Source organism: Carica papaya, chromosome 1 (assembly GCF_054855325.1).
Source record: "Carica papaya isolate Zhongbai chromosome 1, ASM5485532v1, whole genome shotgun sequence".
In the NCBI taxonomy this organism is placed as follows: domain Eukaryota; kingdom Viridiplantae; phylum Streptophyta; class Magnoliopsida; order Brassicales; family Caricaceae; genus Carica; species Carica papaya.
Window position 1 is genome coordinate 28,701,354 of NC_142309.1, and position 18,522 is coordinate 28,719,875.

The 18,522-nt window shown below is 34.3% G+C and overlaps 3 protein-coding genes across 3 annotated transcripts; all 3 read left to right on the forward strand.

The window, feature by feature from the left end:
* Positions 1-1,983: 1,983 nt before the first annotated feature.
* On the forward strand, positions 1,984-4,095 carry LOC110818191 (putative BOI-related E3 ubiquitin-protein ligase 3). The gene is made up of 2 exons (XM_022046965.2): positions 1,984-2,988; positions 3,179-4,095. Exons 1-2 carry the CDS (start codon positions 2,683-2,685, stop codon positions 3,689-3,691), a joined length of 819 nt encoding a protein of 272 aa, XP_021902657.1. The 5' UTR covers positions 1,984-2,682; the 3' UTR covers positions 3,692-4,095.
* A 2,153-nt stretch (positions 4,096-6,248) lies between these two features.
* On the forward strand, positions 6,249-11,131 carry LOC110818203 (RING/FYVE/PHD zinc finger superfamily protein). Its single transcript, XM_022046979.2, has 10 exons — positions 6,249-7,306; positions 8,704-8,790; positions 8,873-9,004; positions 9,120-9,251; positions 9,423-9,488; positions 9,577-9,687; positions 10,018-10,110; positions 10,240-10,273; positions 10,689-10,759; positions 10,866-11,131. The coding sequence occupies exons 1-10, from the start codon at positions 6,365-6,367 to the stop codon at positions 10,941-10,943; spliced, it is 1,746 nt and encodes a 581-aa protein (XP_021902671.1). The 5' UTR covers positions 6,249-6,364; the 3' UTR covers positions 10,944-11,131.
* A 3,431-nt stretch (positions 11,132-14,562) lies between these two features.
* On the forward strand, positions 14,563-17,750 carry LOC148270520 (GDSL esterase/lipase EXL3-like). The gene is made up of 5 exons (XM_088208737.1): positions 14,563-14,992; positions 16,490-16,620; positions 16,714-16,947; positions 17,049-17,304; positions 17,392-17,750. The coding sequence occupies exons 1-5, from the start codon at positions 14,749-14,751 to the stop codon at positions 17,583-17,585; spliced, it is 1,059 nt and encodes a 352-aa protein (XP_088064863.1). The 5' UTR covers positions 14,563-14,748; the 3' UTR covers positions 17,586-17,750.
* Positions 17,751-18,522: the final 772 nt, after the last annotated feature.

An 18,522-nucleotide genomic window follows, 5' to 3' on the forward strand; every position in this document is an offset into this window, starting at 1 on the left:
CTACTTTGTCTGATGCAGTTGCTTGAGTACTTTAGGTGGCAAAATTAACATGACTGAACAGAAATTTTTAAGATTGACTTATTAGAGGGGGTAACTGGAGGATTCATGTGAAAATGGGGGAGAGCTTTTATGAATATTAAAAGAAGGTTGTTGCGAGTTAGGGTAAACCATTTTGGTTTACATAACTTTCCCTTTCTATTTTCCTTTTTTCTTGCGAGGGTGGGGTGTATATGAATTATATGTTTAAAATGCACATAACATCTCAACCTTGTGTGATCACTTTTTGTTATGTCAATCTCCGCATCAAAGGAGTCGAAACAACCATATGGAAACCGAATATACATACCAACATCTTGCACAAGAAGACAGAATACAAGCACGGATTCTGTTAGCTAGTTATGTTGGCATCATTTGTTTTTTGTTATTAGATTTCTGAGATACAATATGAACTATTCAGTTGATCTAATAGCTAGTTAAAGATTCTTATTTTTAATTAAATCAAGCAATGATCTACATATGCTTTCTTCCGAAGCTTTTAATATGCTAGGAAGTCTCATGTCAGTATGTCTACTTTGGGTTTGCGGTGTTTTACAAAAAAAAAAAATTGTAGGGATAACTTGTTTTGTCATTTTTTATGATTTTACTGTTTGACTTTTGAGTGACAATGTTGACACATGATTTGTTCTTTCATTATTTAGCCACTTGAGAGTCTTTGCAGGTCTTGAAGGGGGGGGGGGGAGGGTATGAGATAAGTAATGATGGCAAAACCTGCATTTAAATGCATTTCCATGTCTGTAAGTACTCATTTTGGAGAAATGTGCATTATGTGATAGCATTCGGAGTCTATGGTACGTGTGTCTTGATCGTGTTTACAAGAGTGTCTTTTCTTTTTCTTCACTTCTTTTCCTCGTTTGCTTAGCCGGAAAAAGAATCAGTTTCTTGACTTGTGATATATTAATAGACTAGTATTAAAAGCTTCAGCAGTAAACTAAGATTTGGGAAGTGGAAATTGTCAGACAATGGAACCCTATTGAGAATTGACTCAAGCAAATTGTTTTGATGTTCGAGTAGCTTTGTGTTCTGATGAATCTCTCTGATTAATATATATATATATATATTGAGGTGTGGAGATGGATGGAGCCTCAAATCTTTGTTTCTCTTACCTGACAAAGATTGCTAATGGCATTGGATTACTTTTTTGCCACTGACATGACTTAACAACAAGAACTTTAAACGGCAGGAGCATTCAAAGGGTAGCAGTAGCCGTTTGTGCCCATACTTTGGTGATAGTCGTGCGAGCGGTGGATCTTTTATCTTTCCATCTTTGGTTAACCTTTACTTTCTAGTTAGGGTTGATTCCAGCATTGAGCTTTTACCAGCAATTCACTGTGTAGACAAACGTAAAAAGGTGTTAAACAAAAGTTTGCTTTTCCCTTTTTCTTTTTCTTTTTTTTTTTTAAAAAAACTCTAATGAGTAACACACTGCTTTGCAGTTAAAAAAACCCTTTGTTTGTTTATGGTACGTTCTGGACCTCAAACAATCTTTCACCACTTAGACATTGTTTGACGTGGATTAAGCAGATTTTGGCAGGTGGGTTTAGTAGGTAGCTCCGTGGCAAACCCACTAAAAACAAAAACCAACCTCTTGAAACTTGCCATGAATTTGAAGAAGTCTAAAGCTACCGGGATTACCAGCATTGAGTTTTGTATGAACCCATGAATGGGGTCCAGTGCCACTAAACTGCCACGTCAGACTCATGGGGTCCAAAAGGGCCACGTGAGGCAGGCGTATCACGACATGTAGAGCTCCGCTCCCATATTATAACTGTGCTTCCAATATTTTTTGTCGTCTTTTGAGTTTTTGGGGGGGTACCCCAAAATAAATATAAATACAAATTAAAGGGCATGAAAAAGGAAATTCAAAAAAAAAAAAAAAAGCTATTCTTCAGCCTTTCCCAATGAGCAAACTGACAAATGACAATTTCTCACATCTCTGATTCCTCTCCTTCCCCCTATAACGTCTGACTGTTTCACCTCACCATTTTTTTCTCTGTCTTTGTAAAATCTCTGACCCGATAGTTCTGTGACTTGCTGTCACGAAATCTGCATGTGTACGTCGTCGTTTACCGCCACCTTAACATGTATCTCTCTCTCTCATTTAATGTGTTTGAATCCCTTTTGGGATTTCACAAACCTCCCCCCCCTCCTCTTCTCTTTCTCTTTTCTTTTTCCTTATTTAGTTCCTTAAACACGTCGGTACAGAACAAATTATGTCCATCAAATCCTCCCTTAATTAGCTTTTATTCAAATTAAATAAGATTTTATCTTCTCTCTCCTTCCTCACCCTCCGTATATATGTATGTAAACAACCCCCCCCCCCCCCCTCCCCCCTTCCCACCGGGTCTGGTCAGTAATGGATTCTTTCAGTTTAACCAGAAAACCAAAGCAACAAAGGAGGCAAAGGTTTTGCCAATTAAGAAGCGCATAGAGAGAGAGAGAGAGAGAGAGAGAGAGGGATGGGGTCATGCGTCTCTTCTGATACAACAACAACAACATGAACCCTCCTCCTCCTAGCTTTAAACCTACCCCATTTCACATCCTTTCTCTTGTTTTCTTTATTAATACTTCATCTACTCTCTTTTGTTTCTTCGCTCTGATTTTCTTCTCTCCACCTTCTTTTTAATGGCTATTCAAGCGCAGTTATATCCTGAAAATTTCGGGTTGCCCATGTGCGGCCTGCAGGATTGGATGCTCATCAATCCTATCTCTTCATTCGAACCTGATCAAATTGGTTTCGCTTTCCAAGAACCCCCTCTCACCTCTCATTTACAACAACCCCCTCAAACCTTCCCCCCTCATCGCCACAAAGCCGCCTTGTCTTGTTCGTCGTCTTCCTCTTCCACCTGCGGGACTATGGCACTGCCTCAGTCTTTAGCTGCTCAACTTGAGATGCAGAGACAAGAGATTGATTGCATTCTCCAACTACAGGTAATCAATCGATAACCCATTTAATTTCTGTTTTTTTCAACCACAATCTTTTGTGGGCTTGTTTGAATTCTGTATTGTTAAATTTCCGGTGGGTAATTTGGATTGCTACCATCGTTTTCTGAGTCTGTTGCTTTTGCTTTTGTAATTTAACGTTACTGGGCATTGAAGGTTTTGTTATTTCTTCAAACAGAACGAAAGACTAAGATGTGCTCTGCACGAGCAGAGAAGGCAACAACTAGCAGCGGTACTAAAGAGTTTGGAATCGAAAGCTTTGTGCTTGATGAGGCAAAAGGAGGAAGTATTAGCTCAGGCAACAAGGAAAACAATGGAGCTGGAAGCCAGCCTGAGAAAAGCAGAAATAGAGAGCGAGTCGTGGCAGAGAATGGCGAAAGAAAACGAAGCAATGGTAGTGGATCTGAGCAACACGCTTGAACAAGTGAGAGAGAGACTAGTGGTGGTGAGCAACGGAGCCCAAGATGCAGAGTCTTCAATTTGCGGTTCCTGCAACAGAGAAGAAAAAGTTGAAGAAGAAGAAGGGGATAAGAAAAAGATGGTTTGTAAATGGTGCAAATCTAGGAAATCGTGCGTCCTCTTTCTGCCGTGCAGACACCTTTGCTCGTGCAAGGCCTGCGAAGCTTTTCTCGGTTCTTGTCCTGTCTGCAATTCTGTAAAGGAGGCAAGCATGGAAGTTTTTTGGGTCTAACAAGAAAGAAAAAGAAAAAAAGGAAAAGGAAGTTCTTTTTGGGGAGAAGACAAGAAGAGTTTGATGCTGGTAGCAGGAACTGTCATAATGTTGTTTTAGGGGGGTGGGTTTTATTTGGGGTTTTCTCCTGGTGTGTATGTTGACAGAATGTGTCGTACTGCTGCGGCCCCCATACCATACCATACCATTTGTGTTTTCATCCATAGAATGGTACTGGTAACAGTGCGGTAACAATCTTTTTTTTTTTTTTTTTTTTTCCCTCTTAAAACCTTTTCTGGTTCCATTTCTTTTTTGAACTTTCTAAATACTGATTTGTGTAATGCCAACTCAACCAAACTAAATCTCTTTCTTATTTTAAATATTGATTTGGGTAATGCCCAAAACTTGAATCCTCTATTGTGACACGGCTGGTGGGTTGCTCTTTCCTGTAATGAACTCCCCCTATCAAACCCACAACACCTAGAGATATGACAACCCAATGGCTCAAACCCCAAACAAGTCTAAAATTATCCAACATATCAAAAGAATCTTTTCACTTCCATTCATTCATCTACAACTATTAACATTGAAGCCTGTTTTACAGCTAGGCGGTTGCAAGTACAAGTGTAGGGGGTTTGGTTTTAAAGAAAGTAAATTTGATGTGTCTTGTGAAAGTTAAATCAGGAGTCTGGCCGGCCGACCACTTCGGCGTGGGGGTTTGTTTGGTGTAAGTTTCATTCTTGTGTTATACGGAACATAATGTTACCAAATAAGAACATTGATCTTAAGAGATGGTATTAAGGTGGAGGATATAATTTAAAGAACGTTAATTCTATCAAAAGAACTCTTGTAAACTCAACTATAATGCCTCTTTGAATGAAAGTGGTAGGTTTGGTGAGACCTTGGAGTTATTTGAGAGATTGGTATTTATATATATGAGAAGAATTTCCTCTCATACTCCGTGTGGAACCAATAGAGATACTTGACTTATTGCATACGGTGAAAATAATAATCGAAATGTAAGTCGGAAACATTGTTACGAAGGGTGACTCACATATTATCTTCTGTTATCTCTCGTCACATATCTCTTATCTTTTACACCTTGACTTGTTTGTTTGAAGTAGAAGTGATTATAAGTTTAAAATTAAAAATTAAATTAAAGATTGAACTAATATTTATTTTGTCTAATTCATAATAGAACTAGACCGAAATATGTTTTTAAAATAATTTAATTAAAAAATATGATATATACACGCATATATATAAAAATTTATATTTTATATTCTAATTTTATATGTATGAAATAAGAGATAGAAGATAATAAAAGAGAGTTATTGTAGATCGTATAATAAAAAAACATGCAATGACACATTGTAAAAGCATGCAACCGTGCAGCAACATGAGAAGTGAGAATGTGAAGATGAATAAGAAAGAAAAGAGGAAACAAACATGCAACTAAGTTCCTCTCATATATATAGATGTTTGTTAACTGTTTCAAATAAGTTAGAACAGACAAGTTTCATCAATCTAATATAAAAACTAATTTATTTATTTTTATTCTAATTATGAGATGTCAATGATAAAAAAAAAAAAAGAAAGAAGAGTCAGGTCTTATTAAGTTCTTATACTTTAATGTTCATGATTCGTGTTTCTATAGAATATCAAAAAATTAATTCAATATTATATATTTTAAAAGATTGGACACGTAAAAAACAAATGTATTCATGATTTGATCTACTTAGTGCACCCTCTTATATCAAGAACCAAACTACATTCTTTTGGTTTAATCAAATATGTATAGTTTCAGGTCCGAACTAAATGAGAAAATGAATACCATTATAAAATGATATTTTATATTATTTAAATTTATTTTTATATTATCGTATAATAAAAATATTTGCAATAAGATAGTCAATGCCCAATCTAATAAAATTAAAATTATAATAAACAATGTTGTAGTTATTTATGAACCTTTAAATTTTCTAACTCAATTAATTGTGAAAGATGATATTGCCTGTTCTATATAGAATATGAATTTTTTTTTTCTTTAAATATTAAAAGTAAATTAACAACTAAAGCGTACCGGTAAATTATATTAGTTTGTGAAGAATATATATATATATATATATATATTAATTTATTATTTATATTTATATTAATAAATATAATTATATTAACATTAGTAAACATAACTAATATATTATTATATATTGAAATTAACATTAGATAATGGTACAATTTAGGAAGTAGATACAATCAAAAAAAAAAATTGTGAAAAAAATAGTCAAAGATGATAAAAATGCTAGTTATTAATTACTACTTATCACCGTACAAAAAAAACAAATAGAAGTTTTATTTTAATTATTAGACAAAATAAATTCCCTTGCGCCACATTATACGCGTCACGCATATATCAGAGTACACGTGGCACGCAAAGAGTGGCCGTAAACTTTTTATCAGACGACCGGATCCGGACCGGACTAGGCGATCAACGGAATATGTTTCAATGTTTCCCATTCAGATCACGCCACGTAAAGATCTCTTATATTTATAAAGACGACTTCCCACACACGAGTTTTCCCCCACGGTACTCTGATAATTCTTGAATTTGATCTCTTTTCACTCCTGGTCGACCTTGCGATTCAGAAGAAGCATCAAGAAACCGCCGATCATTCTCTCTGTTTCTCTTCAACGATGCAACAAGGAGATTACAGCTCCTACTACCATCAATATCCTCACCTCCCAAACCCTAATCCTAATCCCAATCCGGTTCCCCCCGATCTCCCCCAAAACCCTTATGCATCGGCTCCACCCTTCAATACTGGGTACGCTTCCCCCGATTACCCTGTTTTTTCTTCCAATTACCCTCCCTATCCTCAAAATCCCGATCCTGTTCCCCCTACGGCTCCTTCCTTTTCTTCAACACCACCATCGCCGATAACCCCAAACCCTAATCTTTCCTCATCCTTCAATCAGCCGCTACCACAGGCACCGCAGACTTCCACGTACGCGCCGTATGATTCCAGTGGATCTTATCAGCAATCATCTGCGCAGCAAACCTATTATCCACCCTATGATCAGCATCAGACGGGCTCCGGTTATACGCCTCCTCCTTCTTCGGTTCCGCCAATCCCTAATTCTAATGCCAATCCATCTTACTCATCCACGTATTCCGGTTTCAGTAATGTAGGGTCATCGGTGTCGCCTATTTATGATAATCCGTACGACAATTCGGTGAAATTTGATCAAGGCAGCGGTTATTTCGATGACAGATACGATGGTTATAATAGGGGCAGGTCAGATTTGGGCTCTGATCCCTATGGAAAAAGATCTGACAATGGTGGTTATCCGCGTTATAATGATAGCTACGGCGATGGGGTGTATGCTTATGAAGGAGGGAAGGTTGAGCCTTATGGGGCTCGTGGCACGGCACCGAAATCGTCTACTTGGGCCATGTTCGATGATTATGGTCGTTCTATTAGCTTCCCTTCAGGGAAAGATTCGCCTCCGGCTAAGATCGTGAAAGCCGTACCGAAGGCGGAGACTCAGCAGGATGTCAAGAGTGGGGTCCAGAAGTTTCGCGTCAAGCTATTGCCAGAAAGTGGAGGACAGAGCACAATGGATGTTCTTTGCCAGGTATATTATTTTCCATGAATTTGAATGTCCAAAATATTAGGAGGATGAGACTAATTTTACTTCTTTTGATAGTTTGGTGTTTGACATGGTTAGGTTCTTAAGAAGACAAGAATCATGAGATATGGGTCTAATTTCAACAGTGTTATTGTGATCTCTTATGCTTTGATTCCAGTGTGATTCACCTTTTGATTGAATCTCAAGAAAATCTAACATTATATACCCCCTAAAATAAGTACATTTCAAAGCACATTATCTTCTAGGTTTTTGGATAATAAGAGTATCGTATCAATTGAAGCCTTTTAGCTGTTTTCTGCATTTTCCAGTGTTAACCTCACTGCCACTTATTTTGAAGATTATCGTGCTAGGCTTTGGACAATATTTGTTCCTAATCTATTATTGTTTATGATTTTTGTTTTATTTTTTATCATTCTAGTCAGTCACATTTTTCTATCCCCCTCTTTTGTTAAAGAGGAAACGGATCCAATCCTTTTTATTGGTGGTAATCCCTTCTTTGTGCTCATGGACACGCCAATTTGAAGCATTGGCAAATGTGGGATCTTAAAGCAGGCTAGCAAAATATGTAGTACATTCACTTCATTGTTGAGGTGGCCAGGGAATGGTTACATAACACATTTACTAGCTTCAATTAAGTGCATATTTTTTTCAAAATGGAAATTGTATCTGGAATAATGAACGCAGGGGAAATCCTTGCAAATAAAAGGGGATTAGCGCACGGTCTTGCTCTATTATGTTTCCCACTATTTTCAAAGCTATGCCACCAAGCTATAGATTTGTGCATTTTCCATTATAGGTTTTTTCTTTGTCAAAAGTTATATACTCTTAAATTTTTATTATGGACGAACTCTTCATGCTATTAATTAAAATTTTTATGTTTTTGGATGGTCTGATTAAATAAGTTAGGTGATGAAATCAATGTCATGTCCTGCCATTTCTTTGTGTTCAGTTTTACCCAAGTTGAATTGTTTGGTTTTTTTTAGGTTGACTGGATTTCTCGTCTTCCCTTTCCTACTAGATGAATTTCTCCTTGCCATTGAGGGGGGTGAATTTGATAACTATGCATTGTATTGTTTTGACTAAATAATTTATGTGTAAGCAAGCTGAATAAAGTGTTTGTTCGGTCCTTTAATACGTGTGCATAAGTTGCTGATACTATTACAGCATTAGGATGATCTTTTGAGATTTTTTCTGATTGTTTAGTGTGTCTCACTCAAAGTCTTTTCAGATTTTATATATACAATTAGTCCTTTGTCCTGTGCTAATTAAGATTTGTTTTTTTATCACGTACAAGCTGCTAAAATTCAGTTCCACCTTCTTCATTTTCTAAAAAATGTTTTCACTTCTTCAAATGGTTGGTTTAATTTATTTCTCTTATGCAGATTGGTTTAGATGGCATCCGAATGCTTGATCCTGGTACTAATCGGACTCTGAGAATATATCCTCTTGAAAATATTACCAGATGTGATGTAAGTTAATCACCATTCTCTCAATTTATTTCTTTTATTGTCGTTGCATGGCTTTATATTGAGCATATTTCTTTTTGTTCAGGTGACTGATTCATCAACATTTGCTTTTTGGTCCAAGAGCTCCGTGGACATTGAACCTCGGCGCATCAGGTTGCAATCAAATAGTTATACTACCAGCACACTGTTGGACACAGTAACCGCTGCAACTGTACAGGTTGGCTCACAAGAATAATTTGTCAATTCCGAGACGTAACACATGCAGTGGCCCTTTTCCTTTTAGTTTGTTGGGATGTTAATATTTCTTTTCCAACATCATACTTTTATTGCAGTTTAAGGAGATGGGTGGAAGAATCAAGCCTTCTGATTCTATAAAGACAGCTGAGCAGTCTGCAGAGAAGAAGAAAGGATTTGCTGATTGGATGAACTTGATAAAGCCTGCCAATGAAGAGAAAGATCATTGGGTAAGATGCACTTATCCGGTTTGACCATTGAACGACATGTCATTAATATGTCTTTTATTTATTTGTGGTTGCTTATCAACCTAGCACATTTGTATTCAAACTGAATGGTAGTTTGCTTATACTAGTATTTATAGAGTAGATTTTTGAACTTTTTACATATATGTTCATTAGGTACCAGATGAAGCTGTCACAAAGTGTACATCATGTGGTACAGATTTTGGGGCTTTTGTGCGCAAGGTACATATTCTTCTCTGCTCTGGAAGCAAGTTGTCTGTTATTATGGATTTTCATCAAGCTAGGTGTCTAACACCATCTCTCTTTTCAGCATCATTGCAGGAACTGTGGTGATATTTTCTGTGACAAGTGTACCCATGGTAGAATTGCTCTCACTGTTGACGAGAATGCTCAGCCAGTTAGAGTTTGTGATCGGTGCATGGTATGTTTATCTATGTTTTTGTTACCGCTTTTTTTCTGATTATACGTCAGTGCATAGGCTTGGAGAAAAGAAGTCCTTTGTACTTGTATATGTATCATAGATGGTTGATCTGTTGGTTAACAAGCAACAGTTGACTTTTTCTGTTAACATTTGATATGACTCACCTACCAAAATATACATAAGAAATTATCTTGAAATTTTTTAATTTACTTTCTTTATCAATGATTAGTCATTTGTTTTTTTTTAGGAAATATGTCAGTCATTTATTTGAAGAAGACTTTTTTTTTATCTCTCACGTCAAGTTGTTAACGTTTTGTTTCCTTTTTATAGGCAGAAGTGACTCAGAGGCTGAGTAATGCCAAGGAAGCAGCCAGTAAACCTACTGGCTTGCAGAGTCACGAGGATCTTGCAAGGAAGCTTCAGGTAGACCATGCTTTACTAAGTTTAGCCTCTGATGGAAAATGATTTAATGAAATTCCAGTGGAGTTGTTCTGTGCTGTACACGTTAACTGAATGCCTCTTGTTTGATTTTGACGGAATTGTTCTTGACAGGAGGAGATGGAGAAAAATCGGAAGACACTGTCAGGTAATATTTTCTTCCGAAGTGTAGTTGTTTAGCAAAAAGAAGTGTGGAAAACAAAGGATACATGTGCCATACAATTATTAGCATGGGGTACTTTGGCTCAAAATGTTAATCTAAAAAATAGGGATGGTAATACAAGGATCTAATCACATTTTCAACTCGAGTTGCATGTATTTTCCGATCACATTCTTCAGTCAAAGAAGGATGAAGAATCCTTTCCTTCTCCAAGGAAATTTAAAATTGTGGAGTTGGATCAGTTTAAAGATGTGTGAATTAAATGGACATTTATGATTTAGTTTTTACAAATAAGTAATTCTGGTAATTAAGGTAAACAAATAGGACGGAAATTGAACTAACCGGGATTTATATGTATTTGGTTAACGAAGTAAAGAGGATTTATGTTGTTGTGTTTGAACAGGGTCGAGGTCTGATGGATCTGGGAGACGAATGAAGGAAGTTGCCTGTCCTACCTGCACTGTCCATTTACAGGTTTTGAAATGAAGCTATGTTCGTCAAGTTCAGTGGGAAACTGTATATATATATATATGTGTGTATTTTTTTTTGTTTATAAAAGTATGGTTCTGGTGTTTTGCAGGTTCAAGTTCCCAGCTCGGGTTCGGAGACCATTGAATGTGGGGTTTGCCAGCATCCGTTCCTTGTGAGTGCTCATTGATTATGCGACCGTGGCAAATTAATAATTTGGAATTAGCAAGTATGTCCATTTGTTGGGGGTTGGTTGATAGTGTTAATTTATTTTATTATCTTGACGTCCTCAGCGTGTATATGAAATTCCAACGTAAAAAGTTATGTAATGCCTGTATAAAAAAGCTTTCAAAACGAATGCAGTTAATTTGTTTTACAGTTTGCATTCCCGTTACTCCTCAATGTTAGACACAGGAATTGCTGCGTATACACGTGGCGGGGTAGTCTTTATTGCACTCTGATTTGGAGGCGGTCTGAGGGGGGGGACACACAGTATTTAGTTGTGCCTGCGAATATGGCGTGTAGTTGCGGCTGTTGGTTGGTATTTACTTTTTAATCACACAATAAAAAAACTACACAAAATACGAAATGTAACATAAATATAATGATTACCCAGAACTAAATGCTTATGTACTTGTCCATTGTATCGTTTTAAAGAAAAATTGTTGAAGCCACTATCTATCTTATAACACCTTGAGAAATCGGACACACTTGTAGAGATATCAAATTAGCATAGGATATGAGGTTTAAGGGTTGATCATTAATGTGAATTCGCTTATTGTTATTAATATACTCTAACGAGCAAATAATATTTCTTCATTATACTGACATATTAGAGAACTGTTCCTACTTGGTGAAAAGATCTGCATCTCTACATATCTTCGAAAGTTAATATGTGTATTAAATTCTATCAATCTCGCGAAACTCTCTACCATTAAATATACTTGGACGTCTCTAATACTATTATTTGAGTTAAGCTAACAACTCACTTTTTTTATGATCTCATACAGCTTATGCTAGTCAATATTCCAATCTATTTGTTATTTATACAATTACAAACTCTACCCATTTCTACAAGTAGTGTTTAATATCACTGGTTAATCACTTCATAATACAAATGGAGGGAGACCCATGAAGGGTTCACTGGTTTTGATGCCGACCCCTATTTAGTATTTATTGACTTCTAGACTTGTTTCACCATTAATTATGTATTATGCTCAGCAACTGCACTGAAATCGTGGCAGGTTGGTTGGAAAGATTATCACTTCAAAATTAATTATACAAAAAACTAACTAATCAAAACTATATAATATATATATAATGCATGAACCCATTATAAATGTTGAATCTCTTTTCTTAACTAATTCATTTGTTTTTATTTATTAAAAAAAATCGATTATGTTAATTAAACGAATTTAGCTAGCTATTATAAACTACTCGTTTCGCATAGAAATATAATAAATTCTTTGAAATATAATGTATTACAGTTATTATAGTTTAATTAATAAATTAATGAGTTAAATCATTAATATTATTAAATTAATTATTAAAAATTAATTACATTTAAATTCATAATATATTTACAAAATAACGAATTTAATTTAAAAATTAATCAACTAAAATTAGCTTACCAACATATCCATCGAAATTCATTGATAGTAATACTTACGGCAGCTGTGCTTTTTATGTACATGCATACACGTATATATTACGGTAACTAACAATGGTGATGTCTTTAATTTACAATGCATAGTAAAGTAATAAGGACCACCTACATGGTATATAATTATATATATATATATGTGTGTGTGTGTGTTGATCAATTATTTTTTAAGTTTAGTATACGAATATTGAAAAGATTAATTGTTATAAAGTATAGTTACAGGTATATCATTCATATTGTGAAGCAATAAAGACGAGTTGTTTACCAACCGAAGTTTCTGCCTCCTACCCAAGGAAAAACCTCACTCAAGGGATTAGCAATGGCGGCAGAAACTTCATAAATGCATAATATTGAATGATCCGTCCGATGGGGGGAGCAACTTTAACCACTTAGAATTCAACAACTTAGCTTTTGGTTTCTTCAATTGTGTGCCAATGCCTTTTCTTTTATATACATTAATTTCTAACCTAATGTGTTCTCTTAGTAGTTTTTGTGAACAGGAATGTTTTGAAAGTTTTTATATATATATATATATGTCTATGTGGATACTGTTATTTTCATGACTCTGGAGATACAATTAATGAATCTAACGGATACATCTATTTTCATGACTATGTTTTGCTTAATTGTGAATTGTTATGTCACGGGTGGAAATGAAACTTGGACAGATCTCAGACTTGTGAGTAGGGATCATAATGGTTATGTTGTATCTACAAGCACCATGCACGTACTTATCTCTTTATTTGTTGATTTCATTAAAACACAAGTTGTAATCTACGAGATACATATGACATTATCAACGAAGATCTTGAAAATACATATCGAAATTGACTCAGAAAATGTCAATCTCTTGCGATAGCCACAATCAGTTCATTCGAAAGTGGGTTTAGTAGTGGACGACATTTTCTCGTTATATAAGTTTTCAGTTTTGCTCGTGTTAATTTGAAAACTCCTGCATTTGTACGCGTAGCTCTTTACATCTCTATGAATAATCATGTATATCGTAATAGATCAGTTTTCTAAATCACACGCTTGTATTTTGTTTATTTTTTATTATTCCCTCCTCAATAAAAGTTAATATTTCATAGTCACGTATTGATTACGAAAATCTACCGCAAGATATGAATATATATATTTTTTTCGTTATGGATTCAAATATATTTTTTAGTGTTTATACTCTTTACGAATTTACTTACAGTTTTTCATATATAGTTTGATTTTATTTTCTACCCACTATTAAAATTGTTTTGGTCATTACGTGGATAGAAATTATAGTTGGTTGGTTTCTGAGTTTATGTCTCTGTAGATCGACGGTGACCACATATTTTCCCATTGAGTTGTACAAATTTCCTTTCGTGCTGCATCAATAAATTCTACCCAACTCCCACAAATTTGGACTTGAGATTATTTACCCATATATAAGTTTAACAAGTATGTTACAATGCATACAACTAGTTATACATATATATATATATATATATAGTTTGTAAGTAACTATATTTAGCTTGAGATAGAAGTTTGACAAGTCAAAAAACTTGCAGCTGGCTCCGGTTAATTAGAAATTATTTTTGGGCAACAAGTGCATGCATGTTTGATTAAACATAAGTAATTAAGTCAATCCTTGATGGTTGACTAAATATTAGAGCCAGCCAGATATGTATGTATGTATGTATGTATACATATATAAGATCCATTTTGTTTGTGTATTAGATCACCAGCAAGAATACTGTGATTAATAAATTAAGAATTAATCACTGATCAAGTTTTTCTTCTTAATTTGTGACTACCGATCAAGTTAAAAGGCTGTCATTGTCTAATCATAGAATTAAATAAATGATCAGTGGTTGGATGTCTTGAATTAAATAAGATCAGATCAGTTTGTTGACATTGTATATGTATTATGCATGCAGTATCTGACACTGTGTACATATATATATATATACATATATATATATATATACTGTTTGATTATAAAATGTATATTAATTACATACGTAAAGACGTGTATAGGGACTGTAATGTATACATATCAGCCACCAACAGTACCTCTAGTGGATCCTGTATCACCACCTGTGCGCGCAATAAATGATTTCAAAAAAAAAAAAAAAAGGAAGAACGTCTCTGCATATCATGTATAAATAATACAACTGGTTACAATCGCCATAGCCACAAGAGCGAAAGAAATTAGGAAACAATCAAAACCCTCGTTCTTCCTTCCCTTTCTTTTCCTTTCCTGTTCTTTGTAAGTTCTGCACTGACAAGAAAAGAAAAAGAAAAAAAAAAAAAAGGAAACAGGAGAAGAAAGCAGAAGAGGAAACTGAACAAAACAGAAATGTCTTGGTTGGTGTTTACAATGTTGTTTTGTATAGTGGGGAGGAGTGAGGGTTTGGTACAGACACCAAAAAATCACACCATGGCAGCACTGATAGTTTTTGGAGACTCCATAGTTGATGCGGGCAACAATAATTTTCTCAAGACGGTGGTCAAGTGCAATTTTCCACCTTACGGTCAGGACTTCGCCGGAGGGATTCCCACCGGAAGATTTTGTGACGGAAAAATTCCCTCCGACATTCTAGGTTAGTTCTATTAATTTACTTAAATGATTGATAATTTTATTTCTGTTCTTATAAAAGTTTGAATTTGAATTAAACTGTGTGTTTGGTACGTTCCTATTTTATGTTTTATAATTAATGTAAGATTTGTAACCAAGTTCTATAAAAATTGGAATTGATAAACATTATTTAATATAATATAATATATACTTCTATATGCAATCCAACTAAACATATAGATAGTTATATTATTAAATTAAATAATTTACTATGATTAATTATAATCTCATCTCAAATGCTTTTAAATTATAAAATTTAATTATTTTAATTTTACTTCGTTGGTAGAAGAATTTTTTTTTATATTTTTTATTGTTAAATATAACAATTTCTAAAATATTAAATTATCACGTCTTGATTTATTAATATCAAAGTATAATAATTTGATTAGTAATTTTTTGTTATTAAACATAATATATACAACAAATGTCTAAAGCTAACTCAGAATAATTTAGAATTATATTTGTTCTGAAAATATCGAATATATTTACAAAAAAAAAGCAGTATAAAATCTATGTAGGCTTCTTGTACGGACCTGCTCTACTGTCTTTTCTGAGAAAGTGAATTGAATGGAAAAAGTAATTACATATATATATATATATTATATATACAGTGCTTTCATCCTCAACCCCCATTGGGCCATACATTTCTCTGCTTCTTTTCTTTCAGTCATTACTATTTTACTGACTTCCATCTGCGACTGCCACCCCCCCCAACCCTACCCTCTTCTTCTCTGTATTCACACACACACACACACACGCACATATATATATATATATATATACACACACACATGTATAGACCATACTTATCCAAATCTAAATTTTCAGGGCTGAATATATCATGGTATTTTACCCAATAAGAAAAGATTCAGTTTACAGTAAATAAGTTCCATAATAGTAATAATAATAATAATAATAAATACAAGTCAGAAAATTACAGTTTTACCGAGATTTCTATATTTATTGAGTTATTTTACAATTTTTTATTACTATAATGACACAAATAAGATATATAACATGTGAGAATGATTTAATAATTCAGTACAGAAAAGAAAATCCTAAAGGTAAAAGAAATAAATACTGGTGGGTAATAGTAATTTAATTTTTGCAATTAATGTTTGTAACAAATATATACGTACACATAATCTTTGAAAATCATAAATTTTTAGGGGTCCATGTACAGCATTTGACAGCAACTATTGAGATTCAGTGTGTTTATACATATATATATATATATATATATAAGGGTTGATAATTTTTGAGTCATATCTTCATCCTTCAAAATAAAAAGTTTTCTTGCTTCAGTTAAAAATTAGGATGTTCTGACTTTTTAACTCAACCATCTCTCTGAATCACTCCAAGTTTTGCGAGTACTTATGAAGCTACAGAGGTATATATATATATATGTGTATTTGATACATAACTTTTTAAATTATATTATTTGGTTTCATTTGAATTGCAGCGGAACAACTGGGAATAAAAGGAGTAGTACCAGCTTATTTGGATCCAAATTTAAGACCTGAAGATCTTCTCACCGGTGTAACGTTTGCATCTGGTGGCACGGGATACGATCCTCTAACACCCAGTATAGTAGTACGTGAAGATAAAACTTGATTTAATTCTTCCGTCAGTAAATATATTTTTACGCCAGTTAAAATTAGTTCTTTTTTTTTGTGAAAATAACAGTCGGTGATATCATTACCGCAACAGTTAGAATACTTCAAAGAATATAAAAGGAAGCTAGCAATGGTAGTTGGAGAAGAAAGAGCAAATTCCATCGTCACCAACAGCTTATATCTACTGGTAGCAGGAAGCAATGACATCTCAAATACCTATTTTATTCTACAAGGCAGGAAATTGCAGTATGACATTTCCTCTTACACCGACCTCATGCTTAACTTTGCCTCCGAATTTGTCAACGTAAGTTATTGATAGTCTTTAACTTCCTTTGCATGTGAATGATGATCAAACCTAGTTGATTTTCTGTTATAATTTATGCATGATTAATGTAAATAATGTAGGAGCTATATCAACTTGGGGCACGAAGAATTGGGGTCTTCAGTGCACCCCCAATAGGATGCGTACCGTCACAAAGAACTTTAGCAGGAGGCTTTGCAAGAGTTTGTGCAGAACCATACAACCAAGCAGCATTATTATTCAACTCCAAACTCTCTGATAAATTGGATACTCTTACAACTACTTTACTTGATAGTAGAATCGTCTACATCGATATTTACTCTCCCTTGCTCGATCTCATTCAGTACCCACAAAAATATGGTAATAAGTTAATTGAATCACGATTTTAATTAATGAAAAATAAAGAGTATAATCATGCTTATGGGTTATATTGTTGTAAACTTTCAGGATTCAGTGAAGCGAACAGAGGATGTTGTGGCACAGGAAAGATAGAGGTGGCTATATTATGCAATCCTTTAAGTCCTTCAGTTTGTAGAGATAGTTCTGATTATGTGTTCTGGGATAGTTACCATCCAACTGAAAGAGCATACAGAGTTATAATCTCCCAACTCATACCCAAATATATTCACAGATTTCTCTGATGCACCCACTTATTTTTTGTAAGAAATATTTGTCTTCCTTTGTTTATGTTTGTTCTCATATTGTAATAATGCTAACTGTGATGGAGCATAATATATATATATATATATATATTTACAATTCTTTTAACGATATATATAAAAGGAGAAGTCATCTTGTACCTTGTATCTATTCTCATATATGTTTTAGTGGATTTTGATCTAATTTTTTAATACTAAATTACTATTAAAAGTTGAATTGTAATAAGCAAACTGTTCTCATATCATCCTCATCCTCTAATTGAAATGGATTACTTAATGCTCCATCAATGGCTAAAATAATCTCCAAATTCATTGCCAAAATAAAATTTTGGATACACTGATATTTGAGAATATGTATTACAATAAGCAAATGGAGGAGCTATAAAAAAACTGAAAGAAAAATCATCATTCTTTATTTTGCTAAGAATTATTAGAAATCTCATGGATTGAAACTTGAATCACCCAAATCAAATCTCAATTCTTTGCTGATTTGTCTAACCCATATAAACTTCGTCCTTAACAACAATGGAAATTAGTTGATTCCCTTGAGGGATGAAAGAGACGAAATCACTTACCTAACATGCAGGTGGAGCTGCCTTCCGAGGGCTGCAGAAACTCATAATCAATGGTGGAATTGAAAGGGGCTAGAGGAAAAATAATGGACCAGCAACTCGTAGTCATACTTAGAAACCCATTGCAACAAGAAGAGGAAGGTGTTTGGCCTCCATTTAGAAAAATAAAATCGACGACACACACCCTTCAATGCTACTCAAAGATGCTAAACACTAGTTAATCTGAAGAGTTGATTGGGAAAGACCTGGTTGAATCAACATTGTAATGCACGAACCTGCAAGTAGTAATAAAATAAATTGTTGCGCTTCACCTGACATGTTTGTTTTGTGATTTTAATTTTATTTGT